The 23,178-nt window shown below is 41.8% G+C and overlaps 1 protein-coding gene across 1 annotated transcript in view; it reads left to right on the top strand.

The window, feature by feature from the left end:
- PCSK5 (proprotein convertase subtilisin/kexin type 5) overlaps positions 1-23,178 on the top strand; it is a 383,530-nt gene that overhangs the window by 327,820 nt on the left and 32,532 nt on the right. Inside the window, exons 25-27 of the mRNA XM_081151682.1 lie at positions 15,921-15,963; positions 18,599-18,735; positions 19,593-19,793. Coding sequence (XP_081007808.1) covers positions 15,921-15,963; positions 18,599-18,735; positions 19,593-19,793 — 381 coding nt within the window. The remainder of the gene's footprint in view (positions 1-15,920; positions 15,964-18,598; positions 18,736-19,592; positions 19,794-23,178) is intronic.

The raw sequence follows: 23,178 nt of genomic DNA, 5'->3' as shown, positions 1-23,178 counted from the left end.
AAATATAGCCTTGGTCAAAGAAAGTACAATTTTCAAATAATCTATTAGACAATGAGTCACTAGCATAGTGCTTAGAAATATCCATATAGTAGGCTAAATAAATATACTTCCTCAAAAAGATAGCAAAGCTTTCAGCCAAAATGTTAGATGAATGAAGTAAATAGCCCATTGTAAAAAAATAATTGCATGTGCTTACTAAGTGTAGACATAATTAACAATAATGGGTCAAAAGGAGGAATCGTGGTGGCTTGGGTAAATAACAGGTGTCTCCAAATGTTTCTAAATGTGTGCCTATTTAATTCTCACTGCAAACTAAGCCCTTTCATCTTTTATAGCATTAGTAAAGAACACTGGTGTTTGTGGTGGTGTTTTAATGGAAACCAAATCCTGTCCCCTTCTGACACACCAAAATATGTGAGTTTTGAGCCTTCTGTGGTCAAGTTTGTCAAGCATCCGTCAGTGTCAAAACTCTTAGAAAATACTGGAGATCCCTAAAATGTATTTGGGAAATTGCCTCATCTCCAAGAAGGAACACTAATGCACATAGGCCCCCATGTGTGCCTCTATCATTTGATAATGTCCTTCAAAAGTGTCCCAAGAACCAGGGATGAAAATAACAATGGCTTTCCTGCAAGACCAGTGGCTTCTCTCAAAGCAAAGAAAGAAATGCTGAGCAGTCTCATCCATGTAATTTGTGGCCATTAGAAAGATTGGTAGACGCACTTTCATTTAATCCCTTTGGACAACAACATAGCCCATCTGGAGCATAAAAGCTCTAACCCTAGAGAAAAGAGACAGCACAGATGAGCAGCTTCCCTGCACGCTCTCCATTCAGAAGTGCTAATAAGAAAAAATGCTGAATTACTATGATTACCCATGAGTTGAAAATAGCTCATCACCTGTCAATACGAATGAAGGCCCCTGGAGGGCTGTGAAATGGCAGGAAGAACAATGGCCTTGGGGACAGAATCTTTGTAGTGTCTGAGAGAGGAATCAGCCGACTGCAAAACAGCCAGCCTTATAAAATGAAGCTCTTATGCTAAGTGCACCCTGCAAATGAGTCCTGGGGTGTTCCCATGCCATGGGGAAGGAAAATAGAAAGCACTTTCACAGAACAATCACAAAACGTGAAATGAAGGGAAGACATAGCCAGCAATTATCCAAAAGAATCACGTTAGATAGACCGCCAATCTAAGGTATTTCATGGTAGGGCAGAGCTCTCCCCAAATTTGGCAGATAATTGTCAGCCCGCTTTCTACTTTTACGTGTTATTGTGTAGACTTAATCATACTGTGAAATCCCTCTTGTTTTCAGACCTAAGTGCCACTGGAATGCTGTTAGAGCGGTCACATGAAGTTCATAAGGACGAAGAGCTTGGCTTGATAGGGGCTGGGTGTTGGGCTGTTCCATAAAATCTTTTCTCGGTCATCACAAAGCTCCCATGTTATGGCCATTGCAGGCTCTACAGCAGAGCATCCCCAGCCTTGCAAGTGCCCACAGACAAGTCTCTGTGGTGGGCAGTGGGTGGCCTGCCTCAGTGGCAGGTACTAAGCTTTTATTTTGATTATGATTTAGATAAGTCAGTGCTGCGCTCACAGTGCTGCTTCTAACATTCTTGCATCTTGTTCATAATTCCCAGTCCTCACTCAGATCAATCAATTACAGTTGGGAAATCTTGAAAAGCTGCCATGTTTGGAGAATGTACTCAGAGGGTCTCTCCCTTCTTCTTGCCCCCCATATACACGTACGCATGCTCAGCACCTGGTGATGTGTTTCTCTATACCTGAAAAAAATCCCTTCTTATTCAAAATAATACACTGAGTGTTTTTCAAAGAGCCCACAGTGACAAGAGTTGCTGCAACATTTCCTGGTGATCACCTGCATGCATTTGTGTAGTTATAGTCACAGTTTAAAATGTATTTCCTGAGTACTTAGTGTGTACTCCATTCTGTGGGAAAAATACTCTAAGACCTAGTTTTGACCTTCAAAAAACTTGAAGCACCAGGCAAGTGGTCAGTAAATCTGGACTTAGTTCTCAAGCTACCACTAATTAGCTTTTAGCTTTTGGTCAAGTTCTGAAACACCTAGGTCTGAGTTTCATTATCTGTAAAAATTGGGGCAGGGATGGAAATTGGACAAGAACAAGGGTCCTAAATTCAAATACCTACAGGTGCCTGGCAAGTACCATGGTGGGGTGGGCCAGCTGGGGACTCAGGCCCACAGGCGTATCCCCATCTAGGGGAGTCATTTGCTATGCAGCCCCTGGCAACTGCTGCAGGCAGAACTTGAGGTAATCCAGACTTCCATGGGAAATATTTTGATTTCAATAAATATGGTACCCGTCGACACTGTGCTGGCCAACAAAACATTTCTACAGAGATTCCAATTTAGCAGCTTCTGTGCTACAGGCACCCCAAGGTCCTCTGTCCCTATTTTGTGCCACCCTCAGAGCCATCCAACAATTGGCACGTGAACCAAGCATTCAGAAGAGTGTATGGACCCTGGGAAACATGATCATCAAATCCCTCAGGTCATCAAATGACTACAAATTGTGCTTATCTCGGATCACTGTTTCAGCAGATGCAAGTGTTAGCTGTAATGAAAACTGAGATGGGATCGCTGACTTTGGAGAAGGAAGAGAAGCTTAGAAAGAACATTAAAGGAAACAAAATTCCATTTTTAATTGTATACCCACTTCTGGCTGACGGTGCACAGAAGGAAGAGAAAGTGGAAGGGCTTCAGTATAATCTACCACACGGCTCTGGAGACTTAGCTGTAAGAAATAAAAGCACAGGCGTACAGAGAAAGGGGCAATCACAACGTACCTAGTAGTCCACAGAAGCCATCAAACGGCACAGATGAGAAAATGTGTAGTAATGAAGAAGGCACTCATGCAGCAAAACTCTCAGATCAAGGGAAACATTTCTGAAGAAAACTATTTCCAAAATCTGTGAAGTTCTTAAAAGGTAGAGTAACAGACAAAGGCTCCAAACCTAGGGGGAAAGATAGATTCTCTGGCTGGCGCCTCCTGATTAATGAGTAGAAAGTGATCCAGTTACTATAGTGACTTGAAGATACACAAAAGAAAACATCACTTCTTTAAAATATTCCTGATGATGAACAGGCAGAGCCTTTCAAAATATCTTTTTAAAAATGTAAGAGGCTCTTTTTTCTTTTAAGAGCATATCACACAGGATGGCTCTTAGAACTTTTTTCCCCCCAGATAAAAGGAATTGGTTACACAAGCCCTAGTTTATTTACACAAACCAGCAATTTGGGCAAAAAGTAATAGCCAGAAAACATGTCTGCTGGAGAATAAATTTTGTTTTCCAGCAGTTTGTTTCTATTTAGGCAGCAAGGGAGATAAACCTATATTGTCTTAGTATTCCTTTTTCCTAACATTATATTTGGTTGGAGAGTTTCCTTAGATGCTGAGACTGAAACACACCTTACAAGATTCAGGAAATGAGGGGTTTTGCTTTCTGCAACTTCCTCTTGTTGCCTGAATGGGGAGGTAAGAAAACTAAATTATTTCGGTGAGACTGCACTCGCAGCCCCTTCGCCTTCCCCAGCTGGGCTCCTGCAGCCCCAGACTCTTATTTCACTACCCAAAGCATTGCTCTCTTTTGCTCCAGGCAGTTCAACTTTGGCAGTCTCCTGGATTGAATGGAGATTCCAAGCAAGGTCTTGAAATGAACACGACAATGATAAAATATCCCGGGGACCCCTTACATAGGGGGCAGAGGACTCTAAATTGAATGATTTGGTTAAAGGGTTGGTTTAAGACCCAACTGAAGAGTCGCCAGGCCTATGTCCTGAACAGACGTTCCTTAGCTGACAATGTGATGTAGGCTTTTGCTAACTGGTACAGGGGTCAAGGGTCTTGAATAGCATAGTAAGGCTGCATAATATGGTCTTTTTGAGTGGTGTCTGAATATTTTTAAGCAAGGATATGTAATCTTAAATAGAGGCAGGGTGGAGAAGATAAAGAAAGCACCTAGAATTCATAGGAACCAGAAGTTTCCAAATCTGCATTTGTTCTGTTGGACAAGTGATTAAGGTTCCTTGGGGCTCAGTTTACTCATCCATAAAATGAGGAGGTTGGGCTACCTTCAATGCAGCAAATATATCAAGTACTTCCATGCTGTCATCTCCCACTTGTGTCCCCAACAACCCCTACCCCTGAGTTACATTGCTCCAAATACAACACCACTCAGCTGCTCAAAATTCTAAATCCTTTATTTTTTTCTCTCTCTGGGCTTTGCTAGAAGTACCTCTCTCCACAGTTTAGAACCAAGGGAGCATTAAAATTGGGGAAGGTGTGTGGGTCATACAAAAAAGCTCACAGTGCCCTAGCAAGTTTTGCTCAGTGGTTAGAGTGTCGGCCCACGGACTGAAAGGTTCTGGGTTCGATTCTAGCCAAAGGCATGTACCTCGGCTGCAGGCTCCAGTTGGGGTGCATGTGGGAGGCAACCAATCGATGTGTCTCACATCAATGTTTCTCTCTCTCCCTTCCACTCTCTCTGAAAAGCAATGGAAAAAATATCCTCCAGGGAGGATTTAAAAAAAAAAAAGAAAAAAGCTCGAACTATCAACTTGGTTACTTATAAGGCAAAAATGGAGAATGAATTAGTAGGTGGATTAGAAAGAAGCTCTAATAGCTATTTTTCCGATATTTTAAAGATCAAGGCAGGACACTGAGAAATGTAATTCAACCCAAAGAGTCACCAAGTCATTTCTACTTCCCAGATATTTTTCCCTCTGACCCATTTGACCCATCTCCACTGCCAAACCGGCAACCAACACAGCTCCCCTGAATACTGCAATAGTCTTCTAACTGGTCCTCCTAATTCTCTTATTTGTTTGCTCTTTCACTCTCACAATCCACCTTCCATATGGCAATAAGAGTGTTCTTTCTAAAATTTGTGACAACTGCCTACAAACCTAAAATAATGTCCCAGGGCTCTGGATAAAGTCTGTATTCCCAAGCATGACGTAAAGGCTTGTTTCACGATCCAGCCACTGGTCTCTTCGGTCTTCTCTCTCCTGTCCCTTTTTGTTTCCTTGAGCCTCAACATCTGCTCTTTCCTCCAGCTAGCCCAAACCCTTTGCCATTCACTTTTGTATCTTCCTCCAAAAACTATGTTTTTACGGCAAGGGCCACTACGCTGTATTCTGAGATCTTGTTACTCCTTCTATTGTTTCTTTTTTTATTATTAAATTTATTGGGGCAACATTGGACCATATGGTCATATAGGTTTCAGGGATGGATTTCTATGTTGCAAGATCTGTATATTGCACTGTGTGCCCACCACCCAAAGTCTGATCTTCTCCTGCCACCATATATTAGTTTCTTCAATGGGAATCTCATGAGCTCTAATGAAAGAAATTGTCTCTTGTAGACTTAGCTCTCTCTCCTTCAGGCCTTTCTACATAGAAGGGATTCCACCCTCGCTCCTCCCTTCTCCATCAAACTCACTTTTCAGGTCTCCTCTAAGCTTTCACTTCCTCAAGAAACTCTTGGATGACTGCACTCCCCCCTCTACGCACACACCCTGGTTTCAGGTATCACCTTAACATTCTTCTTAGTAAATTGTTCATAATCCCATTAGTGACAGTGACCACACGGCACTCATGGCAATGTCTTTTTACTTGCTGCATCCCTCCCCTCAGATCCCAACTCTAGATCGAAATTGTACTAGAAATTAACCATCACTGTAACCCTAGCATATACTAAGACTCAAAGTATATTTGTGGATGGAATAAATTAATGGTGGGCATAACACTAGGTACTAGGTTCACAGAGATGAGTAAGATATATTCCCTGACTATGGCAGATCGTCTACCATTCACAGCATCCCACAGGTAATAGCTGCAGCATTAACACAAAGGTTATCAGAAGCTCAGAGAAAAGACTCTTTCTGTTGGAAGAAGTACAGGACTCAAACAAATAAAAATGCTTCGTACTCTAAGGACATTTGAGCTGGGCCTGGAGCCAACATTCCCTTCTGGCTCTTGTATTTTATGATTCCAGGTCCTTCATCAAAATTTCAAAGAACTTTCTGCCACTGTTTTAGTGTCTTTCTGGAATGACTGCTACTCTTTCATCCACCAGATTTCCAAGCCCTCTTCTCAAGGTCCTTTCTTTCTTCTTACATACTATGCCTTTGTATTCTCTCCACAGACTAAAGGCTCTTTGTTTTCTTGTTTTTTCCTGCAATTTCACTATGATGGGTCTTATTGTAGATTCGAAAAATAATGATATATAGGTTTATGCTGTTTCTTGGGACCAATAATTGGAATCTTTTAACAATTGTGGAAAATTCTCAGTCATTCTATTGTGTTTGAATATTGTCTCTTCCATTCTCTTTTCAGAACGTTGACACATATCAGGCCCTCTCACTCTAACCTCTGTATCTCTTACCACTCTTTCCTCTTTTATATCTTTTTGTCTCTCTGAACTGAGTTTACCTTTTCTTTGTATATTTGAATTTATCAATTTGCTTTCTGCTATACCTAATCTACTGTTTAATCTAGCCATTTAGTTTTAAGTTTGAATTTTTATGTCTTTCACTTATAGAGGTTTTACTTATTTAGCTCTTTTCCAAACTGCTTGGTTACGTTTCTCTCTTCAAAATGTTTGTTTATTTCTTTTAAGATATTAAATATTTGCCCGGCTGGTGTGGCTCAGTGGTTGAGCAACCTATGATCCAGGAGATCCCAGTTCGATTCCCAGTCAGGGTACATGCCAGAGTCGCAGGCTTGATCACCGGTGAGGGGCGTGCAGGAGGCAGTCGATCAATGACTGTCTCATCATTGGTGTTTCAACTCTCTCTCCCTCTCCCTTCCTCTCTCTGAAATCAATAAAGACATATTTAAAATATATATATATTAAATATTTGTTATTTTTGCTTACTGTGTCAGATAATTTCAAAGTCTGTAGTCTCTGTTGGCCTGATTCTACTATTGGTTATTTCTGCTGACTCTTTTTCACGGTACCTGATTTCCTTGTGTAGTTTGTTTTTAAAAACCGTGAACATTTTCCTTGAAAAAATACCTATGAGACTACTTTGAGATCTGGGTTAAGATTACATTTCTCCAGAGAGGATTTGCTTTTGCTCCTACCAATTGCCCTGGGATACTACCTATGTGAGACTACTTTAAGTGAATTTTCCTTTTGAGATACTCTAGAACACTGAGTAACATGAATTCTGATTATAAACCTATATGAGATCCAGCTTATGGTTACAAATTCTCAGAGGAAGTGTTGTTGTTGTTTAATCTACCCAATGCCCAGGCTAAAACCAAAATGGTTCTTTTCCTGTCCCAGCAAGTTTATTTTTTATTCATCCTTACACTAAAACTGTAGTCCTTGGGTTCCCATTTTAGTCTTGTATTTTATCTATCAACTCTGTCTATAATAAGAATGCTCTGGATTTTTATTCTATTTTTTTAATATGTTTTTTATTTATTTCAGAGAGAGGAAAGGAGAGAGAGAAATAAAAACATCAATGATGAGAGAGTCACTGATTGGCTGCCTCCTGCACACCCGGTATTGGGGACCAAGCCCGAAATCCAGGCATGTGCTCTGACCAGGAACTGGACCATGACCTCCTGGTTCATAGGTCAATGCTCAACCACTGAGCCACGCCAGCCGGGCTGGATTTTTAAATTCAAAATAAGAGATGGGAACCTAATGAAATGAGAAGACAGAGGGAATCGTAACTCGGTTTCTTTCAGGCCCTAAACAAACATTTTGGTGGTGTACAGATTAGAGGTTTGTTTATCTAATCTACATTTTGCCACAACATGGTTTCTTCTCTAACTTTGTTAATTAGCATCTCCTCACCAGATTGCAAACTCCCTGAGGATAGGGGTTGCCTTTCTTATCTGTGTATACTCCTTACAATATCCAAAGCAGTATATAGACTATAGTACATAATCAGTTAAGTATTTGTTTATTGCTCCTCATTTTCCACCCATCCAGGTACTCAAGCAACAGGTAGGGTGTCATCCCACTTCTTTACTTCCCACAACTTATCTAATCTTCTTGATTTTACCTTTTAGTTTCTCTCAAATCTGATTTTTCTTTATTACTGCAGCCACAGTCTCAGTTTATCCCTAGTCATTTCTCCTCTAGTATATTTTTTTAAAGACTGCTTCCTGAAATGTGTTAAATAGACTCCTAGCTTTGCAAGATTTAATAGATGAATCCATTTCTACAGTTAAAGAAGTCATTTTCCACACAGCACCCACAATGATCTTCTTAAGTAAATCAGATCATATCAAATCTTTTTTATAAAGCTTCTCATGGTCCCCATTACTCAGATTAGGATGCAAACCACTCAACCTAGCCTTTAAGATCATATTTGATTTGATGCTGAACATGACCCTGTCCTCATCTCCAGACTCTTTCCCTTTTTCTTTATCTCCTCCAGCCTCAATAACCTTCTTGATGTTCCTTGAAATGGTCTAACTTTTCTTGGCCTCTGCCTGGAACACTCTACCCTCAGAACTTCACATGGTTAGCTCCTTGTTATCATTCAGATCTCTACTCAAATGTCAATTCTTGGAAAGCTCTCTCCCTAACTCACTTATATAAATTAAGGCCTTTTTCCTCCACTGTAGTCTCATCACTCTTGAACCCTTTATCTAAATGTATGTGCTTATTTATGTGTTTTTCTTTTTCATTCAATGCATATTTCTGGAGCAACCTGTCCTCGCAGAACTTGCATTTTAGTGGCTATTTCATGCATTTATTGAAGATTTACATTTTATTTACATGTAATAATTATCTGATTTTCTTTTTACTCTCTTCTTCCCCCTAAAATGTAAACTCCAGAATAAATGAATAAATGAGTGAACATACAGCCATGGTGAGTGATCCTTATAGGAACTCAGCTGTGTATATTCATCCATCACTTCCACCTGCTAGTCAGTCTAGGCAAGGATGGAAATCCAGGAACTGCCTGCCTATTATGATATTCTATTGTCAGAATCAGAGGACTTGGTAAATACTGGAGTCCAATGAAGAACTGAGCCCTCTTTTAGCCAACATTTGTAGACAATGATTTAGATTATTTATTCAGGTCTCTTTTACTACTACTGTGTCCCTCCAGGGGGCTGTGCCCCATTGTCAGCTGCACAATTTGCACTACTGCCAATTCAAATATTTATTCATTGTCCTTGGACACCAATGAGTACAAAATGATTGAAAATCATCAAAAGTCTCCCAACAAAATACTTTGTATCCCAGAACCACTGAATCTTCCAAAAAAATCTTCTACTTTGGCAAAGCTATCAGAGGGTCCATTTTGTATTTCTGTGTTAATTATTTCAAGCAATCCTAAGTACAAGGCCTATTTGAATTATGTACTTTTTAGTGCTACTCGGGGCTTATAATTAGTTGCACTCTTTGGGCATATAAACCTCTTACTCAGTTCATTATCCTTGGGTGGATTGAAGAATGTCAGTGACCCTCCTACAAATTTGTACAGCATTGTCTAATAACTAAGTACATATTTACCCTGGGAGAATATGCATTATTGACAATGTGCTTAATTATCTCCCCAAACAATTTAAGTATTGGCTGCTTGAAATGCTTCTCTCCCCTCAAAGGAAGCAGTAGTACATCTCAGTGGGGGGTGCACATTCTGCTGATGCTCCAACAAGGCTGCAGGTGCTCATAAAGGGAATTGTTTAAGAATGCTTGGCCCAAGTGACAGCCTCTAGTCTGGTTAGTGAGTCTGAGTCAGAGCCAAGAATAACCCCATTTCCTAGTCATCTGCCTCTACAGAATCCTATCAGAAAAACAATTCATATTAAAAGTGAATTTTTAAAAAGGAGTTTGTACAAACATCTGCCACTGTTCTAGCAACACCCTGTGGAAGAACTTCAGTCTTGTCCTGGTGATGTAGGATTAGGAAATGCTGAGAAACAAAATGGAAAAGCAAGAAAACAGAAGTGGGCAGGAGCAGAAAACGAAGAACAAAACCAAAAGGCCAGCTCCCTCAGGGAAGGTCTGTGGGAGGAGACTTTTTCCAAACTCGTGGCCAAATGACCCCTGGAACTCATAACTTGAGCACTTTCTTCCCTTCCTTAAAAGCATTTTTTATTCTAATAAATTTTGTAACATGTATAAAGAAAATACAGAAACATATATATGTATATATGTGTGTGTGTGTGTGTGTATACATATATATATATAATCAGAAAACTACTGTTAACATTTTATCTTTTTCTTCTAATTTTTTATAGTCATATCTATACATATAGATATACATATTATATACATAGCTAGATATGAATTATTATTCCTTTCATGAAAATTTTTTCATGTAATTAAGTACTTTTTTTGTTAATCCTCACTTGAGGATATTTTTTTCCATTGCTTTTCAGAAAAGTAGAAGGGAGGAAGGGAGGGGGGAAGAGAGAGAGACATCGATGTGAGATAGACATATCAATTGGTTGCCTCCCGCACACACCCCAACTGGGGGCAGGGTGCGAACCCACAACAGAGGTACATGCTCTTGACTGGGAATTGAACCCATGACCCTTTGGTGTACAGGCCAATGCTCTAATCACTGAGCAACACCAGACAGGGCCATTAAACACTCTTGAAAAACAAGATTTTAATGGCTGAATACTAGCCCATCTTGTGTACATGTACCATATTTTTTTAACCTATTCCCAACAGAAGAACTTTTACTTTGTCTTTCAGAAAGACATGATCAGTGGTTATTTTCATCTAGGAAGTTTGTTTTGGGGAACAAATTTGTGTACTAAAGCTATTGAAGGTGGTGGAAAGGTGGGAAAGTAAAACCTAGTCATATCATAAAACAGCAGCCACCTTATAATTCAACATACCCTGCTCTTCCCAGATGATCTCAGCCTTTTGGCTCAATCACCTTCCCAGGTCCAATCATCTACTTTCTAGGTTCAACCAAACTTGGGGCTCTTTGTCTTCCCAATGCCTCCCACACTTAGGCAAAGTATTAGACCAAACTAATGCTCTGTCCATACTTCATAGGTTTCTAACCCTAATAACTCTCCAAGCCCCATGATAACAGAAATCTAAAGCAGTAATCTTCATACTATTTTTATTGATCACCCATTGGTTTAAAAAAATGAGCATGTGCCTGCAATGCATATATATGTATGCATAAATTATTTATATGTACTGGTGCATGAATATTTTATACATACAAAAAAGGTATGCTAGCCCTAGCTGGTTTGGCTTAGTGGTTAGAGCGTTGGCCCATAGACTGAAGGGTCCTGGGTTCAATTCCAGCCAAAGGCATGTACCTCGGTTGCAGGCTCGATCCGCAACTGGGGCTCGTATGGGAGGCAACGAGTTGACATGTCTCTTTCACATCAATGTTCCTCTCCCCCGCCTCCCCTCCCCCTTCCACTTTCTCTGAAAAGCAATGGAAAAATATCCTTGGGTGAGGATTGAAAAAAAAAAAAGTATGCTAAAGTAGAAAATTTAAGAAGATAAAAATAACTGAAAAATAAGTTCTGTTTTCTTCTGTAGCCCAATGAATTGTCTTGCACACTTCTCTTTGAAGCCCAGTGACTCAGGCCACACTTAACCAAAATGCCACATCTGAGCTAATGAATTCACAGATTAACCTTCCAGAAAGTGTTTTTACATTTGGTTCCTTAAAGTTATAAATGGAAGGATGGCTCTCTGATGGGTTCACTCATCTGCATGTATATAAGGACTCCCTGCATTTGGCTTCTAGCTCCGCCTTCTTTGTAGAAAGAGTGTGTTTCTCATTAACTTGTTCACCTAGCATTTCTAGGTTGGAAGATAAGTTGAAAGTATAGATATGAATGAATGTGTTTGAATGATATGACTGGGTTCCATTTTTCCCACCTTTCCACAACCCTCTATAGCTTTAGTCCATAAATGCAGTACAATAAAGCCAGTGCTATTTTATGGAACATTTACAGTTGTGGGCTAAGAGGTCAAGGTAGAATGGGCCTAATGGGTCCAGGACACCTGAGAAGGGACTGAGGTAGGTGACAGACCAGGAGCCTCTCAAGAGCACAAGTTTCACATGCCCATCAGTCAGCAGCCTAGGCAGTAACCTAGAGGTCTTTGCAGTAATGGGACACGAGACAGACAGGTTTCAAAGGGCCATGGTAGAGGGAGACCTGGCTAGCATGGGGTATGAATGAAAGACCTACATGCCTGAAAATGAATCATGAAAGAAATAGCCAAAGGTAAGGTAGGAGCACCCTGACATTAATTTTTCCCCAGTTTTGCAGACAGTCAGTTCTGCCTAAACAATATATCTAATCCATGGCTAATTCTGGCATATCTAGATATGTACTATATGATAAAGGGCTACTTTAAGATACCAAGTTTCTTCTCTCTCCCCCAAGTGAAAAATCAATAAACAATAAGAACAACAAATTTAGAAAAAGCAAAAGAGAGTCATTTTTGCTTATATGTCTCTTTAATTGTGTGACTCAAAGTTTATGTAAATTTTTAAAAATTATTTTTCTCTGGACATTTTTAAATGTTTGGTTCCATCTTGAGTTTAAAATATCCCTATTCCAATACGTTTTGTAAGTGAGATGTACATAACTCCTAACATTGCCCTGATCCATCATCCATAGTCAATGGTGAAGGCTATAGGTATTTCTGAAACACAATAAATGAGAGAATGTCAGTTGACCACTGAAGGTGATGCTGACCACAGGAGTCAATATCTCTATAAGGACACTGAGTTTGTGAGAAATTCCAGCACTGATGATCGCCAAGAAAACAGTGGGAAGGTGACAGGAAGGATCATGAAGACCTCTGCAGACACAGTGGACATTGTGGTCCTGCCCACCCCACCCCATAAAAATGAATGTTCTCAAGAAAGGAAGACTGTATCCCCACACCCCTTCTTGACAAGGCATCTGCACACACTTTCTCCTTAGCAGGAAGTGAGCAGCTGGAAGCCAGTAACTGTTTCTGAAGGCTTTTTTCCAAATGTGGGAGGCTCTCTCTCCAAATTCTGACTGAACTTGCCCCCTCTCTCCTCAAAATATGCTCTCTCAGCTCAAAAGTTTGACAAGATCAGATAACCAGAGCTATTTAAACATCCTACTTTGGATAACACCTTCCAAGACAGTTAACAATTCTAGCTTGTTTAGACTCTTCCATTCCTCACCACCCCAACACACACACACACACACACACACACACACCAGAAGCCAGGAAAATGCATCTTTCTCCATAAGCCACCCCTACTTACCATCCAAATGCCAACTCGACTTAGAGTCAACTTCTAGGTTTGTGATTGTTACCTCTCCTTAATCCCGTAACAGTTACCTCTCAGTGGTCAAGCTAAATCCATTTAGCTTATGTTTGACTTATGGGTCTTCTGGAGTGGAAATTTTTTACAAAATAATTCTTACTCTTTAGAACAACTGGTAATAACGAGAAAGACTAATGGGCATTCATAAGCTGTTATAAGACAGTTCTTGTTCTATGCATTATTAATTTATGCAAACTGGTGTGAAGGTACCAAATTCACTGTGCAACTGGGCTGGGAAAGTGTCTGGACTCAAGATTACATTGGTATGCATATTTCTGAGGCTTGGTTCTATTTAATATTTTCATCAGTGACCTGCTTAAAGGAGCAGAGAGCAAACTCATTATGTTCCTAGATGGGAGGAATGGCCAGAACATTAGAGAACGAGATTAGAATTTCCCAGCCCTAGCCAACTTAGCAGAACTGTTGGAGTCAAATATATTAATCAGGGACAGGAAAGGGAAAAGTTGCCCAAATACGATCTGAGTAGCTACTTACTTAGGAGTAGAACTGAAAAAGAATAGAGACATAAACACAGATTTGTAGCAGGTTACCCAGTAGAATGACTAGTGTTCATTGGGGCCTTTGCACCCCCTTCAAATAGATTCAGATCCCCAATCCATGGACTGTGGAAGCAGACAGCCCTCCCCCAAGAATTCAAAGAATTCCATTGAGCTTTTCTTTCTCACCGTACCTCTAGCTTCAGATTCCTGATTCCACTTAATTAGCCTGGCTTATGGTTCATTCCACTGCCCTGCTCCAGTCACTCTATCACAAACCATCTTGACCCAGACATGAAAACCATTTCATGAGCAAATCATGGCCTCCTATTAAAGGGCCTGGCTATCTATCTCCTTGGTTGTCTCGGCTCTTGTTCAATCCTTCCAGTTAAACTTCTACCCCAAGTTGTTTTACAAGGTATTTTCCTAACTATAGACAGTTTTCTCCCTAAGAAGAACTCTGGGGTCAGCTGTTAAGAAAATAACATTTACACCTGTGTTACCTAACGAAGGTGAGCATGACAAAGTCATGACCCAGTAGTGCCCCAGCCAGGGGCCAGCAAACTTCGCCTGTACAGTAAAGTGACAGATAGTAAATATTTTCCATCTCTGTTGCAACTACTCTACTCTGACACTGTAGCATGAAATTATTCATACGTACTGTGCAAATAAAAGGGCAGGGCCAGGTTTGGCCCCCATGTCAGCCATAGTTTGCCAACTCCTGCTAGACACAGCTTCAGAACTTTTGACTTTGGGGAAGGCTTTGCAACCATCTTATCCAGTCAGATCATTTTACAGCTGCAGAAATCAGGACCCAGCAAGTAGAGCGAAGTTTATGCGAGTTCTTGAGCCAGGGTTTAAACTTCAGACTAGAAACAGGTAGCCCAATTCCCAGGCCAATGCCCTCTCTACTGCAAGATCACTAGACTATTTCCAGAATAATCTAAATTCTGTATAAATGGCAGAGCTTCTTCTAAAAATGTTTCAGCTATAACTTTTGGTGTAATGCATTTGTCATATTTTGTGTAATACACAATAGTGTTGTCTTACAACATCCCTAGGGGGACTCAAGATGAACGTTTGGCTAAAGACTTGGGGAGGCTCTACCAAAGAGCAGACTTTGTGAAACCAAAATAGAGCCTAGACTAGTTCAGAAAGGAAAGCTATGCACAAAGTTCAAAGGACATTGTTTTGTTTAGTTTTTCAAAAGTTAAAGGTGACATAAAATTTTCAGGTACCAAGAAGACTGTTTTAAAGAGGAGCAATTGTTTTCCATCTCTTATTTAGAATGAAAAGAGCAAGACTAGAGTATAACAGATAGGCAGAACTTGCTAGAGTAACTGTGTTACTCACAAAAATTAAAGACCAAAGGAAGTCGTAGAATTCCCTTAATAATTGGATCTGGCAGTTGGCATGTTTCTGGGAGGGTTAAGAAGAAGGGAAATAGACTGAGTCCATGACTCTCAATGTACTTTCTCTCTTGTTAAGTCCCCTGAAAGCTGTAGGAAAGAGTCCTTCTCTGAGCCAACAGGGACACACTGAATCATTATACTTAATGAGAACAGGACAGTTCCTTTAAGAGGGTTGTGAAGTGTAGAACACAAAGTGGATACTGTATTGGAAAAAAAACAACTGCCCAAATTTCAAAGGAATCTCCCAGATAACAATCCCTCACATTGGCAGGCATTTGGGGTAACTCATGGAAAGCCCATCATTGGGTTTGGAAGCTTGAAACCCCTTTTCGAGTGTGTGTATGTGTGGATATGCTTGATGCCTTTATCTCATCAGAGACCGGGAGTTTCGCAAAGTGGATGGTTCCTGGTCTGCAATTTGAAGACCCAGTAGCGTGGGCCTATTCCTCCTTGAAAGTCAGGGCCAAGTATTTATGAGAACTTTTATTTTACTAGCTTTGATGAAGATAAATCATAGCCTACAACTTGGTACTAGTTAAAAATGGTACAATCTGTTCAAATGCCATTTCTGGACAGTACATTTCATAAAACTATCCCAGAAGATTATCTCAAGATACAACTTTTCCAAAGCCTATTTTTCCAAATGATGAACTCTTGGCAATTATTATTTTTCATTATTATAATTTTTTTTCCAGATGACCCAGGAAACTGCACATCATGTGTTACGGGGTATTACATGTAAGTCTGGCCTTCTTTTTCATAGCACTAACTTTTCTGCAGCTTAAGCATTACCTACTTAATCCTAAATCAGTGATTAAAGGAAAGAGGCCCTGCAGCCTGAAGCAACTCTGCCCTGTCAGGCTATTCATGAACAATTCTTGGATTTAGCAGTAAGAGCCCAGCTGCTTGCTTGCCTGGAAAGGAGGCTTTCTCTTTCTTGGTCCTGGAAGGCACCCAACCTGACACTGGTGTCTAGGAATCTTGCCATGAGTGACCACGATTTAGACCTTTCTGGTTCTAGACAGATCTTAATAATAGACCCAATCTCAGGCAAGCTGTTTCCAGATGTTTGCATGGAGACCTTGTACTTAACAAGAGTTGGATGATGCAGGATGAAGCCAGGTGCTACATTAGCTCTCAATCATCCCCCGGGTAATGAAAGACACAGACCACTAAGTTAAATGAAATACAGATAACTATCACCCCCAAAATTCTCTAGTACGAATCTACGAATCAAACATTGCATGTCTCAACGTCACCTCCCAATCTAGTCTCCCTTCCAGGGTACATTGGTGCCTATCTTGGAATAAAAATTAAGAAATGAAAGGAGGTGAAAAGAAAAGGAAGGCCCAGATAATGCACAGGCTGCATAATTCCTCCCTATCAGCCTAAGAACTGGAGATTTGTGATAAACAAACTCTCACATCCATTTCTTCTCTTCGTCTTTCCAAGAACATTGTCAGGAACATGGGATCAATGTTGCTCTCCAGAAGGGAAAACTGAAGTTCGGAGAGGCTATGGATTCTCCCATGATGCACAACAAGCTAGTGGGGGGGGGGGGTCTAGATATGGGTCTCCTCACCTTTAATGGGCTTGATTCCAAGGGGCTTAAAATGTGGCAGAGGGTGGGAAGACATTAAAAGGAGTGAGGTGGATGGGAAAGAAAACCCAGTAAGCTGAAACATGTTAAAAACAACCAGTTAACCTTACCATTACTTAACCTTATGGTTTTAATTCAACTTTCCCAGAGTAGCCTATTATTCTCAGCATTGGCTGTGTCTCTACATCACTGCACTCCTGACCTCCTGATTTAAATTATTGTTCCATTTAAAGAGGGGAGGAGGGGTAGAGAAGAGGCCTCCAGATTTGATTATTAGAAGGTAGACCAGATGACAGTAAATGAGCAGAAAGGGATTTGTCAGCATATTCACAGTTGGCATTTACCCAGCATGTGGCCTGCACAGACACACCAAGCAGAGATAAACAGCACAAATGCAAGCGTTCCTGGGTGAGGTCACATGGGTGAGGGCACAAACTGTTCCTTGAAGAACCAAGGAAGAAGGACTTAGACCAAAAAATAGTGACCCAAAATGCAGAAGTGGGTGAGGAACTCTCCTTTACCCCTGTTATAACTCTGTGTCCCTCTAGCCTAACTCTACCCTTCTTCATTTTGACACCAGTAGACACCCCTTGACCTGAACCTACTTCCTCTATCACCTGAGAGCATCCTCTGCTAAAGTTTGGAGCCAACCCCGTCAGCCTCTCCAACTCACCATTGCCCTCTAATGAACATGTTTCATAAAACCCTTTGAGAAAAAAAACAGCAGGCCCCTGAGTAACATAATTTCGTTCAGCGTGATTTTGTTATGATGTTTATGAGATGTCATTGGAACTTAACTCTTGTTTATATCAATTAGCCTATTTTATTATACATCATTTCACTTGAAGTCACAGAACATATTGACCACATTAAGGGCCTACTGTACACTCAAAAGAACATGACCAATATCACTAAGGGTAAAACTTGTGATGTTTATTTCAGGAAACGTACATTTATAACCCTTTAGAATATTTAGTGACTTTGAATGCATCTAATAAAACACTCTACAATAGAAGTTGGTAAGAAAGAAATGCAAAGCTGGCCTCTGATATCTTGTTGATGCTACAAAATCCATCAAAGGGCAAAGATCAACTCCATTCTGCTCCCCCTTCCAATGAGCCTGTAATTAAGTGGAGTATTCTACTGTAGAATGAGAATAATGAACAGTAGCTATAAAAATATGTATACATAAAAGCTAAGGCACTTCAATGTCCATGGTAATAATCCTGTTACAAAGAAGAAAAAAATTATAATCTGCTTGCAGACATTTTGGTAAGCTACCTGAACCCAACACTAAGCTGTTTCAGACCTTGTAAGTGCCATGGGGCAAAAGCACGAAAACTGTCTGTTCAAACAGACCTTGATTAAAATCCCAGTCCCACCTTTAACTATCTATGTGACTTTGAACGCCTAACCTTGAGACTCAAGTTCGTGATCTGGAAATTAAAGATAAGTAATAGCTACCATATGGGAATTGCGTGGTGATTTAAATAAGCTAATACTTGATACATAATCAATACTCCATAAATATATACCAGCACCCCTGCCCTTCTCCCGAGCCTCCTCTTAGCTGCCCTGAGAAGGGCAGCTCAGAGGTCCAGAGGAAGGTGATTAATGACTTGTTTGGAAGCACACACAGACCAAGAGGAAGTTTTCTCCAAATATCTCCACCTGTTAAGAACGACGCATAGACATACAAGAGGAGATTAAATTATGGTGGCTAAGAGAAAAACATCAGCGTAGCTCATGTAAGAAACTCTATCTTCTCCCTAGGTTTGAACACCACTGTTATAAAATCTGTCCTGTGAAGACCTACAGAGAAAAATTTGAATGCAAAGCATGCGATACCAACTGTGACTACTGTGACCAGAATGAGTGTTACTGGTGTGAAGAGGGCTTCTTCCTCCTGGGTAAGCCTGCCAGTGGCATCAAACAAAGTGAAAACAGGGCTCCAGAGCTCCACCGGAAATAACAGAGCTGTTCGATTGGTTTCAGGGTCTGCGTGTGTGGGTTGTCCAAGGAGAAATTTTAATTTGATTTGAGAGTAAACATTAGCTGGGATTAGTTCTTTCTGCTTTTATTCCTGAAGCATAGTTCCTATTTCACTAATTAACCTCAAATATCTCCAAAGAGATGGAAGCATGAGTGAATGTGGGGGATGGCGGGACACTGAAGACAATGCTTTGGAAGCTAAGTCACCTGGAATATTCAGAACCATGACTCTCTCCTTGAGACGTAATTCATGCTGTCTATTCCTGAGCACTGGACAAGTTAAACAAGGTCCTTTTCCTCCGGTTGTGGTCAATTCATTGACTTTGATGAAGATGGATGGTTAGGAAAGGAATATACTGTGAGTCTTCCAATTAAAGAACCAGTAACCCCGTGCTCTTGCATGCTTGTGTGAGAGAGAGTGGGGCAGAAAGCCTAAAATGATCCCCCATTGTTTTCTTTATAGAGATTCATTTTATTTGTAGTTTTTTTTCAAGGCCTTGAGAATGTCGAGTTCTGTATTCTGTGCTCTTAACCCTTTGAGCTGAGAGCCAATTTAAATTCTCCGTTAAAAAAGGACTTAAAGTGTTAGGTTTTTAAAGACACATTGATTGGCTGAAATAAGCTAATACCATCCTGGTTTCTTTTAAAACAAAATCAAACAAAAAAATGTTCCTGAGGTTCCCTTAGGCCCATTTAGAACTTGGCCCTGCTCAGAGCGCTGAGCTCAACCCACCAGGGCCCCGCCCTCACGCTTCCTCTCTGTGCTCTTCCCTAGGTGGCAGCTGCGTGAGGACATGTGGGCCTGGCTTCTACGGCGACCCAGAGATGGACAAATGTGAGCCCTGCCACCCAGGCTGTGAAACCTGCACCGGCCTGGGCTTCAACGAGTGCAGCAGCTGCCCAGCAGGGCTCCAGCTGCTGCATGGGACGTGTGTGGGTCCCGCCCAGACCCAGATGGAAGGCAAATTCTGGAATGGTATGTGTCTCCCAAGAGAGATCGCAGGTGGCCAGCTGCCTTCGCAGCCTCCCTCCCTCCCTCTCTAACCCTTGCTTCTGGGATACCAAGCAATGTGGCCAGGCAGAGAAACAAAAGCTTCAAATGAGAATCAAGACTGGGTCTCTTTGATGCTCGAGGCAGCAGAGGGAAGGAGGCTGTAGCTGGCCTTTGGCCAGGAGGGAAGCCCAAAGGGTAATTTACGATTGGCCCGGCCACTTGAGTTTCCACCAGGGTGGAGCAGACCTCCGAGCGCATAAAGAGTCAGAGAGAAATGGCCCGACTACCATCTTCTCAAAGATTTCAGGATAGCTGCTATCACTCACATCTCTCTTTGCTGAGGTGAAGGAAAACTGCCAGCAGAGTAGGCTATTTCAGTGAGGCGAGGAAGACCTGCTCTGAAGTACTGGGACTTAAGCTAAAACAGCTGATCTGTCCGGGGGGATTATTAGAAACGGCCATCACTCAAACTTGCCTTTTAAAAGCTGCCCTCTCCAGTTGCAGAGGGAAAGTGGGGGCCCTGAGAGGGGCAGGAGCGAGGGAGGATGTGGGAGCTTGGGCTCTGACAGTAAGGGCCCGCCGGTATCATTCCCACTCGAGCCTTCAGGATGGCCTCCGAGCCCCAGTCACAGGCTTCCTTGCAAGGTGATTACAAACTTCAGTGGCCTCTCCACATCCAAGGTGGTTAGAAAACAAAATCCTCTTCCCACTGGGAAAATCTAACTCTCTGTCTCTGTGGAGACCCTCAGGAAAACAAGAGACACTCTCCGTTTGATTTCGAGGCAAGGATTTGTTTAAAAGGTCATCTCAGTGCAGAAGCAACAGCAGCTGAAAGGAGGTCTTCTAAGGGCTGGAGAGAGTGAGAGATCAGGGGCAGGAGAAAGGGCTCTTGCTGGGTTTCAGGGGAGGGACATCTGTGGCTGCTGTCTACCGGGACCGCGCTGCGTACATGACAAAGGAAAGCAGCTCAGAGACCATCCCAAACCCAGCAGCCAAAGGCCACGGAGAACACAGGCCGATTTCAGAGACAGAGCTGGGAAGGAAATCATTCAATCCAGACTGGTATATCTTCCGTGAGTTATAGCTGAACCAAAATGCTGAAAACGAGTTTGTCTGCCATTCAGGCATTTAAGAGGCCGTGCAGGCCAAGGGGGAAAATAGTCTGGTGCTGTGTTTCTAGCTCAGAACATCTGTATTTTATCTGGCATCCAGATGATGAAAACGTCCAGGGAGCCAAGAGGCAGAGCAGACTTGATCTCCCAAATGATTACACGTCCCTTTCAACTGGACTACGCACTTTGCAAGCAGAAACCAGGCCTTGATTGCTCCCCTTTGTCAAAGCACCACACCCACCCCTCTGCATTTTCTACTATTGAAAAGTAATGTTTTTGAAAAGAGAAAGGAATTAGTCCATTTGAGGATTTAGCAGCAATAAAAGGTTCGGGAAGCAGATGAGAATGCTTCTCATGGCTGGACAAAAGCAATAAAGTCAAGGCCAGGGCTGCACTTTCCCACTTCTACGACCTGGGAAATAAGACATGCAGACTATTAACAGTGAGAAAAAACTGTTCCTTCACTGAGCGAGGTAAGACTCAGCTTCCCCAGCACAGGTTAGGCACCACTGAAGTGGACAGGGAATGGGAAAGAAACTCCATGAAGTGCTAGGAGTATTTGAGTCAAGGTCCCCACTTCTTTCCCTTAAAAAAAACAAGGTGGAGGGTGTAACAGGACAGGGCGTAGGGGAGTTCCAGGGAACAAACTCTAACCAGCCACACCTTTAAGAGGATGGAAACCAGACTGCAGTCATCCTGGGTCAATGTAGAGGGAGCCCAGACAAATTACAGGGTGTTTATGAGAGAATGTAGCTGCCTAGGTGATACGGGCAAGGTAGTGCTATTGTATTAAACACAGATGCAGATCCAGGTAGGGAAGCTAAGGGGGGACAAACTTCAGTCCTTTCCTTCGCCCACACTACCCCCGTGCAGCGATTTTCAACCTTTTCCATCTCATGGCACACAGAAACGGATTACTAAAATTCTGCAGCACACTGCCCTGGCCAGTGTGGCTCAGTTGGTTGAAGCAATACACCAAAGGGTTGCGGGTTTGATTCCTGGTCAGGGCACATGCCCAGGTTGCAAATTTGATCCCCGGTTGGGGAGCATGCAGGAGGCAACCGACTGATGTTAAGAGAGAGAGAGAGACTGAGAGAGAGAGAGAAACATCTTTCTAAAATCAATATAAAAGCCCTAGCTGGTTTGGCTCAGTGGTTAGAGTGTCAGCCTTCGAACTGAAGGGTCCCGGTTTGATTCCGGCCAAGGGCACGTACCTAGGTTGCAGGCTCGATCCCCAGCCCTGGTGGGGGCACATGCAGGAGGCAATCAATCAGTGTGTCTCTCTCACATCAATGTTTCTCTCTCTTTCTCTCCCTTACACTCTCTCTGAAAAAGCAATGGAAAAAATGTCCTCAGATGAGGATTTTAAAAAACAATAATATAATAAAATCAATATGAAAAAAATTCTGTGGCACACCAAAAATATATTTTTGTGCTGATCTGACAAAAAAAAAAAAATAGGTATAATTTTGATTCATTCACACCGGGTGGCTATTGTTGTGCTGGCTGTTTTCATTTTTAAATTTGACAATCTAAGGGAAAAGAGACCAATGCCTCTGACTAAATAGTCAGGTATTGCGTATTTGAAAAATTCTTGCAGCACACCATTTGAAAATCGCTGCCCTAATGGAAACAATAAGATCATGCTCACATCCAACAATAAGACCATGACCACCCCCACTGTCTATGTCAGCATGTATTGGGGAAATACCCTTGAAATAAAAATCCAACTGGAGTTCACTGAACTCTTTTAATAAGGTGGCCACTCACGATGAGAGTGACAGTGAGGAGAGGGCCACCATCCTTCACTCTCGTGCAAGGATGGATACTTCCCTACAGGTCAGGCCAGGCCTGGCAGATCCTCCAGCCAAAACTAAGTAATATCCAAAGAGAGCTGCTTAACCTCTGTTCTTCCTGCCACCAAAAGGCACTGGACAAAAGTATAGATCGTCCCCAAGTTCCCTGTTCTAGTCACTCATATATTATAAAGGGTAATTAGTCCAGGAACAGCACCAATATTAAATAGGCTGCTAATGGCTTTGGAGAGACTTGGGCATCATGCAGAGTCCCGCTGGTGGACATGTCCAGGTGTGGCAGGCCACGGGCTTTGAAAAGAGATCATGGCCTCAGCTGGTTTCCTGAAACCACTGTTGGGTATGGAAACAGTTTACTCCATTACTGTTAAATTATTTGGATTTTCTTAAGTGGTTTCCCCCTGGTGATACCGGAAAGTCCTGCATATTTTGCCTACCCAC

The sequence above is a fragment of the Miniopterus schreibersii genome, assembly GCF_964146895.1.
Source record: "Miniopterus schreibersii genome assembly, chromosome: 11".
Lineage (NCBI taxonomy): Eukaryota > Metazoa > Chordata > Mammalia > Chiroptera > Miniopteridae > Miniopterus > Miniopterus schreibersii.
The sequence above is the reverse complement of the archived record's forward strand: the minus strand, read 5'-3'. Positions and strand labels throughout refer to the sequence as shown.